Source organism: Hoplias malabaricus, chromosome 16 (genome assembly GCF_029633855.1).
Source record: "Hoplias malabaricus isolate fHopMal1 chromosome 16, fHopMal1.hap1, whole genome shotgun sequence".
Taxonomy (NCBI): domain Eukaryota; kingdom Metazoa; phylum Chordata; class Actinopteri; order Characiformes; family Erythrinidae; genus Hoplias; species Hoplias malabaricus.
Window position 1 is genome coordinate 7,758,327 of NC_089815.1, and position 16,542 is coordinate 7,774,868.

General features: G+C 39.2%; 1 protein-coding gene across 1 annotated transcript; it reads left to right on the forward strand.

Annotated features, from left to right (window-relative positions):
• The first annotated feature begins 14,432 nt into the window (after positions 1–14,432).
• On the forward strand, positions 14,433–16,258 carry LOC136671298 (uncharacterized). Its single transcript, XM_066646958.1, has 4 exons — positions 14,433–14,630; positions 14,935–15,039; positions 15,150–15,218; positions 15,765–16,258. The coding sequence occupies exons 1-4, from the start codon at positions 14,546–14,548 to the stop codon at positions 16,142–16,144; spliced, it is 639 nt and encodes a 212-aa protein (XP_066503055.1). The 5' UTR covers positions 14,433–14,545; the 3' UTR covers positions 16,145–16,258.
• The last annotated feature ends 284 nt before the right edge of the window (positions 16,259–16,542 follow it).

Sequence of the window (16,542 nt, forward strand, 5' to 3'; positions counted from 1 at the left end):
CTGGTACAGATAAAGACGTCTGCCAGTCACTTTAACAAGGCAAAGATAAGTGCTCGTAATCACCTGTCACTGACTTAAACATACACATACTGAATTAGATACTTGTGGCTATAAAGAATCCAAGATCAGAGACACACTATATGTCCACAGGTCTGTAGACACTGCTAATTTAGCTACTTCAAAGGGCACTCAGTGTACACACAACTTGTATAATCTCCATGATAATAAAATGAAATAAAGCACATACGCATTGGTCTGTCAAAGAGTCTTTCTTTAGAGCAAAACATTAAGGGATCTGGAACAACTACCAACACACAAACTATGAAATAAAACAACACATTTTTTATGAACTGCCATAATCTGAAAATACGGGATGAAATGAGTCATTTTGATGCTGTGCTGTATATTACATAGATGGCAGACACTTCAAAATTGTCCCGCCTCCTCATCCAAGTCTCTCCAGACAGGCTAAATAGCACAAAACAAATAAAAACAGGTGCTGAGAAATAAGAATACTGATTAAATATAGCAACAACTAAAATAGAGGAGAAAGATAACCAAGCAAAAATGACCAAAAGCTATCATTTCTGCTTCTTCCACCTCAGAGCTGGGCGGCTAGCGTTTGGAAAAAGCAGCCTATTACAGATGTTTTTTATCACTCCAGAACTGTGTAAACATGTGCAGAAAGTGGTAGAATATATCCCCTTCAAAACATAAATCAGTCTAGAAATAATGTGAATAATGTTATAATATTCTTACTCAGAATGTTAATTTACCTGAGTTTCTCTCAGAAAACCTGTTGCTGTGGTGTACTCTCAGTTACATGTTAAGTCATTTTAAGTAGGGGACATAATTATACCATATTCTAGTTTCATTTTTATTGATTCTGAAGTTGTGTTGATTTCATATGATGCCTTTTAACCTCCAGGTCTTATATGTTTTATTATTTTACAAAGATCCATTATAAAAGTTTACATATATTCACCTCTCTTTCTGAAGAAGAGAATGTAATGTGCAATTTAAAAAATGAAGGTGCTACAAAATGTTCTTTGAGCAATGCCATAGAAGAGTCACATTTAGTTCCATAAAGCACCATATTTGCTTAAATGTTTAAATGGATGAAGAACCTTAAGATCGAGTGCTGGATTTTTAAACCTTTAGAAGGTTATACACACTCACACATTTCTGAAAACAAACTTGGTTCTTTATGGAACCAAAAGTGCTTCTTCTAATGGTCCCTTTGTAGCACCTTTATTTTTAAGAGTGTACTTTTAGTGAAGACAACTTGACTTTAAGTTGTACTTTAAAAGGTACATTTACAGTTTCCACTGAACACTAATGAACCAGCAGAGTACCTTTATTTCTGACAGTGTAGTGTAATGTGGATTCAAATGATTAAAGGAGAAAATAGGTCTCCTAACAACCGTGCCAGGGCTGGTAAAGCACCACAACTATCCCTATCACATAAAGGGCAGAGGATTTCTATATATATTTATTTAAATAAATGAATGAATAAAGCCTGCATTTGGGCCACATTTACATGCAGTGCAAGTGTTGCCTTTGCTTTTTCTTAATCAGCCTGTGGCTCAAGAGTGAAGGGTCATTAGCGAAATGTAGCATTCAAGTGAAACAAACTCATTAAGATGAAAGAGCTGTAGGTCTTAGTCGACCGGCTGCTTTTTTGGTTAAAAAGCATACGTTTTCAGATATTGAGCAGATACCTGAGCTTATTATTCACTGTACCTCAAAATCCCCAAAACCAGGGCCCACACCGTAGTCTTGTACAGTCCAGATCCCTGTGAAAGAGTGAAAATGTCTATACATACAGTATATCCATAGCCACTAGGAATTCTAACTTTATTAAATGAAGCAGCAGGTAGTGTCACAGTCACACAGCTCCAGGGACCTGGAGGTTGGGGTTCGATTCCTGCTCCGGGTGACTGTCTGTGAGGAGTTGGTGTGTTCTCCCTGTGTCCGCGTGGGTTTCCTCCGGGTGACTGTCTGTGAGGAGTTGGTGTGTTCTCCCTGTGTCCGCGTGGGTTTCCTCCGGGTGCTCTGGTTTCCTCCCACAGTCCAAAAACACACGTTGGTAGGCGATTGGCAACTCAAAAAGTGTCCGTAGGTGTGAGTGTGTGAGTGAATGTGTGAGTGTGTGTGTGAAGGACTGGTGCCCCCTCCAGGGTGTATTCCCGCCTTGCGCCCAATGATTCCAGGTAGGCTCTGGACCCACCGCGACCCTGAACTGGATAAGGGTTACAGATAATGAATGAATGAATGAATGAATGTTAAGACTGTGGCCTAAGGACTGTTATTGATGTAGCGTGGTGCATTGGCCCAGGTGGGGCACTGAACCCTGATCTGCCGCATTGACGTCAGTGGTGTCATCCAGTACACTACAACATCTAAAAGCCAATGGCTGAGCACACGCTGGGCTAAATTAATTACGGTGAGTTTGTAACATCCACTTGAGACCCCTATGCTTGGCCTATCAGAGTAAATCATTTACAAATGAAATCAATAAACAGTAGAGACTCCTTTTCCGATTCATCAGGCTCAGCGAATCATGCGTTTTAAACTAAGCACTCATTTTCTACCTTAAAGATTCCCTGATTACTCCTAGGACAGACCCCTCATACTCCCCACACACATAGGCTCATTGATCCAACTAAAGCCCCTGCCAATGTGCTCCAATATCCTCACACTCTGCACCTTAAATGGAACGTGCTCTTCCAATGAACCGTGTCTGGCGCCGGGCTGCGTCCCAATCACTAAACGCTGAGATCTCAAGGGGGGCAGAGTGAGCGGAGATGGAGGGTGCTGCACAGAATGATTAAACTGCAATGGGCTCCTTTCAGAGCACTCTGCGTTACAGACAGAGCAAAGGAGAGCAGAAGTGGAAAGGAGGGGGTGGATAAAAAGGTAAATGATAAAGAGACAAGAAGCTGGAGGAGAAGATCAGGGAGAATACGATGAACATGAAGAGAGAGGAGGAAGAGAATTAGAGAAGTACAAAAGAAGGAGGAAGGGAAAGGAAAGAGATGAATGAGAAAGGATGACAAGAAAAACAGGAAGAATAAGAACAAAATGTGAGGAAAAGAAAAAGAATGAGAATGAAACTAAGTACAGAAGAAACAGGAGAATTATAGATGAACAGAACCAGATAAAGAACAGAAGAAAAAAATGAGAAGAATAAAAAGAAGAACAAGTGAAAAAGAAAGGAAAAAAAGATAAGAACGACAACAAGAAAGAAACCTGAAGAAGGCGGCAGCGACAAATAGGTGGATCAAAAAGAAATAGAAGGAATGGAACAATGGTAGAACAGCAGAGTTTTCTGTGGTGTTTTGGCGTGAGGTTTTTCTGGGTGTTTACTTCAAGCTAATGAACAAATGAGGAGCACTGACCTCCTGCTCTTCAGGGAGCTGAGGTTTCTTGGTCACGGCACTTAAAAAACTTCATACGAAACCCGGTTAATTAGTTGCTCGTGGTCCTAGGACGGTGTGCAAGGTTAAAGCATGTGGAGGCACACCTCATTAATCTGCGTGCAAGCACACACACACAATCCAGAACCTCAACACCTTTCCTCCGTCATTGATGCATGGCCGCTTATGAGCTGTCAATGTGTTTCTACCAGCTTTCCCAACACATCAGATTAAAATAGCAGTGCAGATCCTTGAAAAACGATGAATCATCCCAACAGTAGCGGTGAATCATCCCTTCTGTACCTGTGCTCCTTAACGGTGCTGCGAGGGGCTTCCAAAGAAGTGCAGGGGGCCTAAGTGTTGATTCATTTGGAGACCACCACACCGCTCTCCAGTGATGATGCAGCTATTCAAACACAATTGGCCTCACTCTCTGGATGGAGAGGATGGCCCTCCTCCTTCCCTCATCACAAGCACAATGCTGGCCAATGTGGGCGTCTGTTAGCTAACATAGCCAATCTGGCAACCACGCGGTAGTCTTTACCCTCCCTGGTTGGTGTGGGAGTTGTATGCACTGGGAGGCGATTCATAGCTAACAGGAAGAACTGGGGCTGACTAAACAGGGAGAAAATGGCTGCCAGTTCAAAAGCTCCATAAGTATGTGTGTGTTGTGAATTTGTCTATTTCAAGTGCTCACACACACACACACCAGAATACCAAGTGAATACACACACACACACACCACTTATATTATCGCCAGCAAAAAGCAGGACTCTGGAGCAGCGACACATAAGCCTCAGGGAGAGCAGAGCACATAGACACTTTCCAGACCAGCTTTGGATTCAACCTGCAAATTAACTTTTGGAAAGCTGTGTCTTGATCAGACCAAAGCAGAACTCTCAGATCCAGAAAACAAAGAAGGTCAGTGCAAACAAACAAAAAAAAAAACTGGACACACTTTGTATCAAAAAGGTTGCTTTGTATTTATTCATTGGAGCTTCTGTGTCATTTCTGATGTTCAGCACTTTTTCTTAATGCTTTTAAAAATAAATAAATGCTGTGCAGGTCTGACTTTTGCACAGCGGTGTGATATTCACAATATGCAAAAAAATAGGGAGCTCTACTGAAATGTCATCTTTTCAGAAAACACTTTCTGAACATAAAAATAATTTTGTGAAAGTGTTTTTTCTTTTGTGATTTTCTTAAGACGTCAGATATTTAACGGTAATTCTTATAATCAATGTTATAATTATGTTTCTGTCATCCAGATTGTCGTACCCTGTTTACTTCACCACGGCTAACCCTGAGGAGGGTAGTCACAACCTGCCCACTCCTGTGCCCCTAGTGGAAGCTATTCCCATATGACAAGATAATTACAATTGGATTTCAACAGTTCTTCGACGTGCATCTCTGATATTACGTTTACATTCCAATTCATATTAACATAAGGTTTTGTCCCCATCTATTGATTACTGGGCTGGACACAAGTAGGAGCACTTACTTCAAAAACTCATGCTCAACGCTGGTAGAACTAAATGAATAAGCATGAGGCATCATCTAGGCTTTGAACCACCTCGCTGCGCCCCACCCCACCCCACCCCCTCCACACACCATTATGCTAGAGCCCTTTCAAGAAGGTTCTGAGACTTCTCGCAGCCTGAGTTGAACTTGAAGGCGAGAAAGAAGCCTGGCCTTAGGGAATTTCTCCTGTGAATTACTCTCCACATCTGGCCAGACCATGCAGTTCAACAGAAACCCAGAGGCATCTCAAAAGTCCTTTTGGAACTGAGGCCACACCATTCCCCAGGCCACACGGCTGCTCTTTTAGTAGCTGTGGAGTGCCCTTGACGGAGCGTCACATTTGTAGACATTCGGCAATGTGCTTTCAGCTGGCAATTCGGGCTGCCAATCACCCTCTCCAGTGTTTGAAAACAACGTATCTGGGATTTTGCACAAGAAGCAGGTAATGATTTCCATGTCCTTGAAATGGAAAACAACAGCTTGGGTAATATTGCTGGGGACTTATCATCCGTGGAGTTTTCTCTGGACGGGTTCCTTCGGAGACAAACATGCACTGATGCATTTACTGCCAAGCCGTTTGCAGTTGAGTACTTCAAGCCTAAGTTGAAGTTTGAAGTGTTCTGTTGGATACGAGGGAGAAAAAATACACACGAGCAAACGTGTTTATAATTCTGACTGCACTGCTTCCAACTCAAGTCGTTACATTGAGTTAAATGTCACCTTGTGTTATTAAGTACAAAGAGAGCTGTGCTAATATTAGCATTGATAAATTGAACCAATGACGTGGCCAAAATGTACGGGGACACACATTTAAGTTTAAAAGACGACTCTCGATTAAGAAGACGTTCTTGAAACTTGGGCATTGAACTGTTACATGCCAGTTGATTTCAATATAAGCTGGAGAACTGGAGTGAATTTGGCTGGCCTTGTGTTATTAAATTTGCACAGTTCACTCACTAGTATCTGGTGTCTGAAGTTTGCTACTCTAGTTTTGTGCTTGAGCTTAAAGCAGAGGTGTCTACAGGAGTGCTGGGGTGGGCACTGCTGTATAATGTCATCTTCTTTCAATCTATCGATCCATCTCACACACCAACCTAGTCACGGATTGACCCACAGTTAGAACTCCTCAGCCGAGATTAGATTGTGTTCTCAGAACCAAGAGTTGTAGAATATATTTTATACATTATTTGGGAAATACAAACAGCTGCATTCATCATTTTGTATTTCTGATCTGTTTATTCTGTATAATGAGCATGACTATGTCTTTATTAACATTGCTTCCTTGTGTACTGACCTCTAGAGCGTTAAACAATGACAGATTTTGGTTTAGGCCACATAAATAACATTCTCCACATGAATCCTCCCTCCAGTTCATTATGGCAGAGAACTCTGCCTCTGAGCTTTGAGCTGCACTGGGCACTGGGGTGGTCAGGCTGTGAAAATGATTCATAACAATAATAGAAATGCACAGAAAAGGATCCATGCATGTGTGGGCTTAGGTACTGGAACGAGACAAGCCATAGCCTGTGGAGTCGGAAAGAAAGATCCTGGGGAAATGCCAAATTTAGACGAGTCTGCTGTGTTTTTTAAAGCACTTCTCCAACTCCTGACAAACCCAGAACCATAGTACAGCAGGGCTGATTCACAACCCTGTTCACACATGCTGCATAACAATTGTGCCGAAGCCAGTTCCATCAACAATCCTATATTTATCTGGTTTTGGCACTGGTGTGTCAAAAGTACCTCAAAAATAATGACTTATTATATTAGAACTATTACTTACTGTTTTGAACATCAAGTCCTGACGTCAGGTGTAAATTATTCAGGTATTATGTTGTTGGGTGGCATGATGGTGCTACAGGTAATTTCACTTCCACACAGCTCTGATGTCTCTGGGTTTGTATTCAATCGATGCCTGTCCATGTGCGAGAGCATTAGTGACTGGATGAGTGTGTGAAATTGTTCATTTGTGTGTGAGTGACTGGATGAGTGTGTGATACCCTGTACCCTGGAATGGCCCCCTGACCAGTTTGTGCTCCTGTCTTTGCGACACTGGCCAAGGCGCCAGTCTTGAACACACACATCGCAGATTCCGAGTAGGACCGTGACCCTGACCATTAAGACAGTATTAGCGCCCTGACCAGGGTGTTTTCCCAGGGTTTGCACCCAGTGATTCCAGGTAGGTCCAAGGACTCACTACAACCATGAAATGGATAAGTGGTTACAGACCATGAATCCATGAATGAATGAATGAATGAATAAAGAATGAACAATATGCACATTTTGTAAGAAAAAACAAAAATACTCAACATTGTGGGCCTTACCTGGGTCAGGAAAAAAAATCCTGATTATTTCAATATACTTAGTCAAAATGTCAAGAAAATGGGGCTTTTTTAAACTAAAAAGTATACTAAAAGATAAACATTAAGTGTTAATTCTGCCATAATAATAATAATAATAATAATAATAATAACATTTTTATAACAACATCGTGTTTTCTTTATAAATTGTGCAGATAAAAAAATTCATTTTCCACATACTGCAGACAGTATAAGGAGATGTTTTTCTTCTACCTGAGGGAAAGGGCTTTGGCAGATTTGTAATGCACACAGGGAGAATAAATGTTTTCCCTCTTGCATTTGTCATTTGATTTTGCTGAGGGGAAAAAAGGCTAACTAATAGGAAAGGGGTTTAAAGGGTTTTTTTTTCCAGGTGAAGCATCATAAATCCTGGAAAAAAGAAAAGGTACTCCCATCACATTGAGGAAACAAAGTACATTTTTCATAAATATCCTAAAAGATCACTTTAAATTCAGCCTGGAAATCTCTCGCCTGACAGGCCTGACACTTCATTCATAACAAAGCCGCAAGGGAGCTCAGCATAAACTCCTCCACACGGAGAGACGGGCCTCAGCTGGGGACCACTTTTATACTCTTACACTTTTAGATTTTTATACTTTTATACATTCATACTTTATCTCAAAAATTGCTGTTGTTCCTTCAGCCTTTTCCTCGTCTAAATCTGCTTTCTTCCGTTCTATCTCAAACTCAAGTGAAAACATCTAAAGTCAATAAATCTAATGTTTCTCATTAGGAGACTATCAGCAAGAGTATTATTAGATTATTCAGTCTAGTTTTAGGTGGTTTCTCTTGTTTTAAATGATTTTACCTGGAGATTAAAGTGTCTAACTGCATTTGCAGATCACTATATATTTATATGGCAGGTTGATAAATAGAAATACAGGTATAATTGATTGTATTCAGATGTGATGCTCAATATACAGCTAATCTTTCGTCACAATTAGCCAGCTCTCTGATCAGTTTGCACGCTGGAAAAAGCTCCGGTCTTTGTACGGCACCCTAGCTCTGTAAATAGCAACCAATGGTCTCTGTCCAAAATGGTTCTTTCTTTGTGTCACTGGCTGAGCCATGCCAAGAAAAGGCATCTGAATGCGTCTGAACCTTGAAGAAACCTCCAGAATTTGAAGTGACAAGGACATCAATCTACTTCTGCTCAATAGGTGGGTATCTTGATTTATTTTGGATGTCATATATTTTAGAGATGTTCTCAATTGTAATCACAAAAATAATTTTTTTTAAAATTCAGAAGAATTTGCTCACGATTTGCCAGCTCCACAGTGCAACTGATGTGTTTACAAAACACATTCACTGCAAAAAATGAAATCTAAGCAAGTAAAATTTACTTAAATCTAGTCTAAATATCTAGTATTACTCATTTGGAAATTGTTGTGAGAATATAATAAGACAGAAAGTGTCTTATTCCATTGGCAGGTATTTTTTCTTAATTCAAGAAAATGATGCTTAAAAGAAGCAAAAATATCTGCCAATAAAATGCCACTTTCTGTAGATAAAATGATTTAAAACAGGTAAAAATAAGTTAGAAATAAGTTGAATAATCTTATTATATTCTTACAACAATTTCCAAATGAGTAATACTAGATATTTAGACTAGATTTAAGTAAATTTTACTTGCTTAGATTTCATCTTTTGCAGTGTAGTTTCAGTATACAAGGAAAAAAACCCAACATGGCTCTGTCAGACACGCTAGGATTCCTGTCTGCTCACAGCAGAGAAACGTCAAAGACCCCTTGAAATGTTGAAAATCAGCATATTGCTTTATTCTTTATTTAACTTATTTTAGCATCATCATATTTAGGTAGGACCCAATCGAAATTCGGGAGGCCACTAACTGTGTGAAACTGCTACAAAAACTAAATAACTCTGGACACAAACAAGTTTCATTCAAACAAGGCATAAAAAGTTAAAGACGAGTTAAACTTCAGCGACGTTGAAACAGCAGAAACCAGTTACAGTGCTGTATTTCCTGCGTAATTGTAACACAACATTTCGAGAAGGGTATCTCTGCAGGCCGGAGGCAGCTCTAAGTGGGCCGTACAGCTCCAAGTGAGCGCGGAAGAACACTTTAAGCACGACTCAAGCACGTCGCTGGCTTCGAGATATGTAGTTGGCTTAAAGTCTCTGGAGATGACCCAGAGGCTAAAAAACCCTTTTTATTTGTTTTTGAAAAAAGTGATATGGAGCTGTTTCTAAAAGCTTGTGTTGATGAGCAGGGTCTCAGGGTCAATGCGATGTTTGTGGTTACACAATGCCCCTCACCCCAGAATTTTTAAGGCATGGAAACTGGACTGTAGGGCCCCTCACCTCAATTCTTGAGGCACAGATACTAGACTGCAGGGCACCTTATACACCACAGTTCAGACAATGTGTATAGTTTGATACTTTTAGAAACCTAGGCTGTCTGGTTCACTGTGATGTCCTGCTTTGTGTAAAATGCCCTGCACAAAATAGATATCCTAGTTATTTTCTTTCTTCTAACAGATTTCTATAACTAGTGCAGCTCAAATTGCTCTGTTTGAGCATTGTTTGGACGTTTAAGAGAATGTCAGTGAGTTCTTTGGGACATTGTGTTAGAATATTGTGTATTTTGTAGTACAGCTGTGACCATGTAATAACTGTTTTGTTTAGTGTATTAATATTGTACCTTGTAAACATTGAGTACATTATATGGAGTACATTTTGTGATTTACAGACTTGTTTGCGGTTGAATTAATAAGTGAAATTCTTGAAATAAATAAAGAGAATAACCATTTAACTGAGACCATGTACTGAGAATGATAATGTTTGCTCATGTATAGGCTACCACTCACTTCCTAACAAGAGACAACACAGTAAATATGGGTTCATCAGCACAGCTCAGTGCTGGGGTGCTATATATTCTTCGCCTGGCATTAGATTCATATTTCTCTACTCCAGAGAATCCAATTCTACTGTCAGTATTTCTCTACAGGGATTAGAGAGGCAGTGTGTGCACGTTTGCACATCTGTGTTAGTAATGGATGTAACTTAATGTATAATACATTCATTACAACTTTGTCCTCAAATATTTGTACATATGGTCTATTTCTGAAATAAATGATTGTATTAAAATAAATTGATAGCCCTTCGGGCGACACGGTGTTGCAGCAGGTAGTGTTGCAGTCACACAGCTCCAGGGACCTGGAGGTTGTGCGTTTGAGCCACACTCCATGTGACTGTCTGTGAGGAGTTGGTAGGTGGATTGGCGCCTCAGCGTGAGTGAATGTGTGTGTGTGTGTGTGTGTGTGTGTGTGTGTGTGTGTGTGTGTGTGTGTGTGTGTGTGTGTGTGTGTGTGTGTGTGTGTCGCCCTGTGAATGACTGGTGTGTTCCAGCCTTGCACCCAGTGATTCCGGTTAGGCTCCGAACTGGACCCACCGCGACCCTGAATTGGATAAGCAGTTTCAGACAATGAATGAATGAATGAATGAAAGTCCTTCTACAAATTCACATGCACAATCCAGGTAAGAAGAAAGGGAGGCGTTCTGACAGTCTAAGCCAGTGTTATCCAACTCTGATCCTATTCTACCAGTTCAAACAAACTTGATTCAACTAATTTTGTGAGTAGGGTGTTCCAAGACCTGGTTCTGATGCCAAATCAAAGCATATGTTATCATCTGAACACAAAGAGTAATACATAATACTCTACAACAAGGACATACTTCAATAAAGAATCATTTAAAACCACGCAAAGGAACTAGATGAAGTACAGTGAACATCTCTGAATGTCTGTTTATATTCTTAGTTTTAAGTTGAGCCAAATTTCCTGAAAGGTTGCACCACTATCTTGGAATTCATTAAACCATAACTACATTACAGTGAACTTCCGTCTTATTAGGTTCACCTACCTTGTAGCTACATGCACTGACTACACTGTCATATACACCCACTATGACCTCAGTGCTCAGGGTAGGTTTGCTGAATATTATGATTATTTGCAAATTATTTTTTATAATTATTTGCACCATTTTCCCCATGTCCGTTAATGGAAAGGAGCTGCTTTAAATATTTATTTGAATAGTGGGCCATTTTCTGTAGTGTTACTGAAGGGTTTACACATTTAAACTGATTATAATCCAATACTGTGCTGAGTACAAACAAATAATACAGTCCTATAATATTCTGTAATCAAATTAAAATAATGATTGTAGACATAAGAGACCTAATGGATTTCATAAGTTTGCAGTTCAACCCATAATCAGATTACCAAAAATATATAATTAAAATATCAGAGGTTTTATGTATTTCGTTTTCACTGAAACCTAATATTTTAAACTATATATCTAGTAGAGGGTATATAGTTCTGTTGGAGAGAAACTATGCCCTTTTTTTAAATCACAAAGGCTGCTTTTCCATTTGCTGGTTTCCGCCCACTTGCTGCGTACGCCCCTCCCACTTGCTGGCCTCCGGCCTGCAGAAATATGTAGTTGAACATTTCGAGGCTACTGGCGCCCAGAATATGAAAGGTTTTTACGTAAAGTATTCGTGAATTTAAAACGTACGGCATTCCTTTGTATAATCCGCATTTGCTTTGAACCAATAAACGCTCCGTGGGGGCGGGCTCAATACAAAGCTTTTAGAAGACTGGTCATAATTGTGATTGACACATCTGTAAACCAATAGTAAGGAGGTATACGAAAGCAAAGACTGGCGGTTTACAATGATTGGCCAATCACTGGGCTTCTGTGGAGCTCTAGAGAAGCACGTTGTGGAAGGAACTCTATGGGACCCCATTCAGGCGAAAAAGGTTTTTTAAAAAACCTTTTTATGACATATTATCTCCAACTTTTAGGGCACAAAAAAGGGTCTGCTTTTAGAAAAGACCATGTAACTCCAGAATACTGTAAAATGTTTTGTTTTAGTCATTTCGTTTCATTTTAAACAACAAACAAGACTTCTCATGCAAAAAGAAAACATTTTAACCTGACAAACTCGCCACCCCATCCACTTTAAATGGTACAGTAACTCGCCTCTTTGTTCCATTTTAAATGAGTTTGTTTAATCGTTTACTAATTGACTAATCGATAAATATAAACATATTAGTCTACTACCAAAATAATTGGTGGTTGCAGTCTTAGTTTGCACATATTCACATTTTCACTTGCCAATACAGGGAGATAATTGAATGTAATATATTTACTTAGCAATTAAATAATATGGTTGCAATCTAAATAAACTAAAATATGCATACACCAATCTAAAATATAGAAATGTTCAATAAACTGATTGATTTAAGAGGATTTCTCTTGGTTAGAGATCAGTTTTCGGCAGAGAGAGAGCACACAGTGTGATATTTTGGCCCTTTGGCTTTTTCAGTGCTGTTTTCAAGGACCTCCATTCAAAAAATCCACTTACTTCAATTTCAGATTCTGACATTGACATGGCTCTCTGTCTGGTCTCAGCCATGTTTTTGGCTTCAGACGTCAACCACAGATTGTTTGATTGTGAAGGACTGAGAGACACAAAAGGCCATGCCTTAGGAACATTTCCCTTTGAAAATGCAGCGTCCTGAACAATTTACATCTGAAGGAGGCACACTTTCAAAAGCAAAATTGTTCCGCAAACCACTTGAGCACTCTTTGAAAACACTTTTACACTGAAAAATGTTGGCATGCTAAAAGAAATATTTCCTCTAGTCCAGGGTTTCTCAAACACTTGGCTACGAAACATTCAGTGGGCTGAAAAGCATCATTCGGTGGTCCTTGGGTCAATACTGAGGTTCTGTATCCCAAGAGCTCAAATAAATTGGAGCTCAAAAGAACTCAGTCAAATGGAAAATATGCTTTTAGTCAGTTGTGCTGTTTTGATAGTAACTTGAATGCTAATGCATTGCTAATGTTTTAAATGCTAAAGCCAACCCTGTCTTACTGGAAGGCATCTTTAGGGTCACAAAATAACAAATACACAAAATATAATTGCACTAAATGCCACCATGTGTGACATATACTGGCATAAGCTGAAAAAGTAAATTGCTCTGTAGTTTTTGAATAAATTGTTATTTTCCGTTTAGAGCAGGGCACCCTCCATGTTTATATCACATGACAATCAACAATGCGAAATTCTCCAGCTGAAGAGGCCCCAAAACTGTGCTATTAGCATTAGCCCTCGTTTTCTGTCCTGTTTCAAATTCCTCTCCCAGGGATCATCGTGTTATGAACTAAAACCTAATTCTGTCATCAAAGCACAAATGTTTTATTACAAACAGTGTCTGCAGCTCAGAGTATTCACTTTTAAGCAACACTGAACGCAGCAAATGCAGTTTTGTCAACCTGTCTAAACCCTCAGCCACAGGCCGGCTGCTCACACTTGAGATGACATTCTTTCCCGGCAGTAGTAAGTGGTTTTTGGCCTGGTTAAAGTGGCAAGAAGTACCAGACCACACTCTCCCTTGAGAATCTGGCAAAGTGAGATTTTATTGTCTAATACCTCTTCCGCAAAAGTGGGCTGCGGTCTAAAAACACCATGTCACCCACACCTATTGGTCTTAAGGTCATTAAAATAAGGTTTGAAAATAAAGAGATTATATCCGCGGAAGGAAGCTAAACGTGTAGTTTTTCCACGGTATGGAAGTTGTGTTCGTATTTCGCAATCTAGCGGCGACAGGGTGCAACTAGTGCAGCATTTAAAGTGAAAGAGAAAATCCTAATGAATCCTTGGTGTCCCGGATGTGTACTCTGAATTTTTTGTAACCAATTTATTTGGTATCTGAATTTCGTCTGCCGAATTTGAGCAACTTTTTTGAGCTTGAATTTTTTAATCTGAATTTATTAGCCTTTAATATAACAGTGAAAACGTGTTCTTGAAAATTCACGAGTTCAATTCAAGGGCAATTATATTCAGATGCATAATTTCAGTGCAAAAAAAATTCAGTGCTACAAATTCAAAGGTGGTAATATTCCAAAGTCTGATGAGACAGATTTGCTTCCATACAGGAGACTGTAATAAACAAATCACTGGTGAAAATGGTGTTGTTCAGTTGTTGTACAGCTCTAGTGTCCACACATCAGCCATCATCCTCCTGCTTCCCTGCTGCAGACCATTGGTTTGGAATTTTGGGATTAGAATGTTTGGGTTCAAACGCTCGGATGACATCATCAACTCTGCAGGTATGTGTTTGGTTTTGAACGTTCTGGACTCAGATTTGATCCTGACTAGATCAACACAATACACGTGAGATTTCTCTCTGACATTTTCGCATATTTGCTTCAACGATGGCTTTCTTCAGACCGACGGTTCTTCAGCCTGTGGTTCAGGTCCATCGATTCATCGAGGGACCAGCAGTTTTCTTCAGCCACGGTATGATTTAAAACATTTCTGTTAATGTTAATGTGTTAATGTCGACCGAAGTAATTTGTTAAAAATGTAAAAATATTTAAATAAAAGTAAAAACTCATTTTTACAAGAAACTTGGATGTTTACACAATGTTTAAGGCCTTTAGGTCAAACATTAAGAGGATACAATGTTGATATCTTTAATAAAGGCAAAGTTATCAAATCAATATTTAAAAAATAATAATAAACTATTATTTTAAATAAAGCTGCTTTGCTGCCATTTGGTTTTCTGTATACAAATCTACAAATCTGCTATAACTGTTCCTAGGTCTGCCTTATGCCTCAGCTGGGGTCCAGTTTATTAACATCCAGCCAGTTTTCCATCGTTACGGACTGGAGAACCACCTCTATCCGGGTTTCCTCCGTCCTATTGGTGGGTTTCACCTCAGTTTTTAACATCAATTATATTAAATCTTACACGTCTGATTGTGAAAGGTACTTATTCCTTATTATTTATGTGTTGTCCATGATTTTTTATTGTAGGCCCAGCAGTATCACCGAGGTACTTCGTGGCACCAGCAAATGTTCAGTTTAACACCGCAACATCTGCAGGTAAGAAAATGTTTGTAAATTGAAATGGCTCCAGCTTTGTTTGGTAGATATTTCTGATAACATTGCCAGTGAGATACAGTACAGTATAAATTTGCTGAATATGTTTTCATATTTAATTCAATTTCACTGTAATGTCTGGAGCTGATGTCCATTCTTAATAGTTTACTGTATAATTTACTGTACTTTCATGTAAAAATTAATTTAATTACAAAACTATTACTCTATTTTATACTGGAAATGTTTTAGAAGTTATAGAGTAAAGCTCTAGTTGGGTCAATGTTAACATCTTTAGAAATACCATAAATTATACAAGAATTATCATACTGCATTATGTACTTCCTTTAAAATATTGCATGTTGTGTTTTAAACCCAACATCAGCTCAGACCTACTCTGTAGCACTAGCAGAAATGTTGATGATTAGTTTAATTCAGAAATGACCAACATTTATAATCTTAACAGGGGGATAAATCTTTTACACACACACACCTGCAGCAGATGAACTGAAAGCTGATTAGAGTATTCACTGGTTACTTTGATATTTGCAGGTTTGTGCTACCCCCTCTGTGCAGCTGGCCAGCTGCCCCTTGCACAACCTTCGGCTGTAAACATCTGCCAGCAACAGCTCTTCGGTCAGTGTCTACAAGAGCAACACTGCAGTCTGCACTTTACTGTGGAGACGGGGAGGAAGAGGATCAGAGAGCTCTCTGATGAAGAGGATCTTGAGCCCCCTCACAGGAGACCTCGTCTCAGCTCCACCGAAGACACCTGCGACGCAGTTGTGGACAAGGAGGAAGACCTGCTCTTTCCTGACCTGATTGAAGAACTGAACGAGGAACCAGGCATTTGGGAGCTGGCGGAGGAAATGATCAACCTACTGGATGAAGTTCCTGGTATCTGGGACGAGGGCTTCTCAGTGGCTGTTTAAATTTCTGCTGCATTTTGTAAATATGTAAATAATGTGGGATATTTAGACGTAATTAAGTTTCCTTTCATGTAGGTTAATATGACTGATAAATAATTAAGTTTCCTTTCAGTGTGACATTTTAATCATTAACTCTGTTAAGTTTCCATTACAGTTTTTAATTTTAGTAGATCGTTAACTTTAAGTTTCCTTTCAATTCTTAAGTTTTAATACATAATTAACTAAGATTCCTTTCAAGTTTTACATTTTAATAGATCATTAATCTTAAGTTTCTTTTCAAGTCTTAAATTTTAATAGATCATTAACTTTAGGTTTCCTTTCAAGTTTTACATTTTAATAGATCATTAATATTAAGTTTCCTTTTAAGTCTTAAATTTTAATAGATCATTAACTTTAAGTTT

Excerpts from the sequence above, each read along its gene's own strand:
- LOC136671298 (XM_066646958.1), top strand. The coding sequence starts at position 14,546 with ATGGCTTTCTTCAGACCGACGGTTCTTCAGCCTGTGGTTCAGGTCCAT. Across the intron at positions 14,631-14,934 it reads AGCAGTTTTCTTCAGCCACG|GTCTGCCTTATGCCTCAGCT; the intron begins GTATGATTTAAA and ends AACTGTTCCTAG. Across the intron at positions 15,219-15,764 it reads TAACACCGCAACATCTGCAG|GTTTGTGCTACCCCCTCTGT; the intron begins GTAAGAAAATGT and ends TGATATTTGCAG.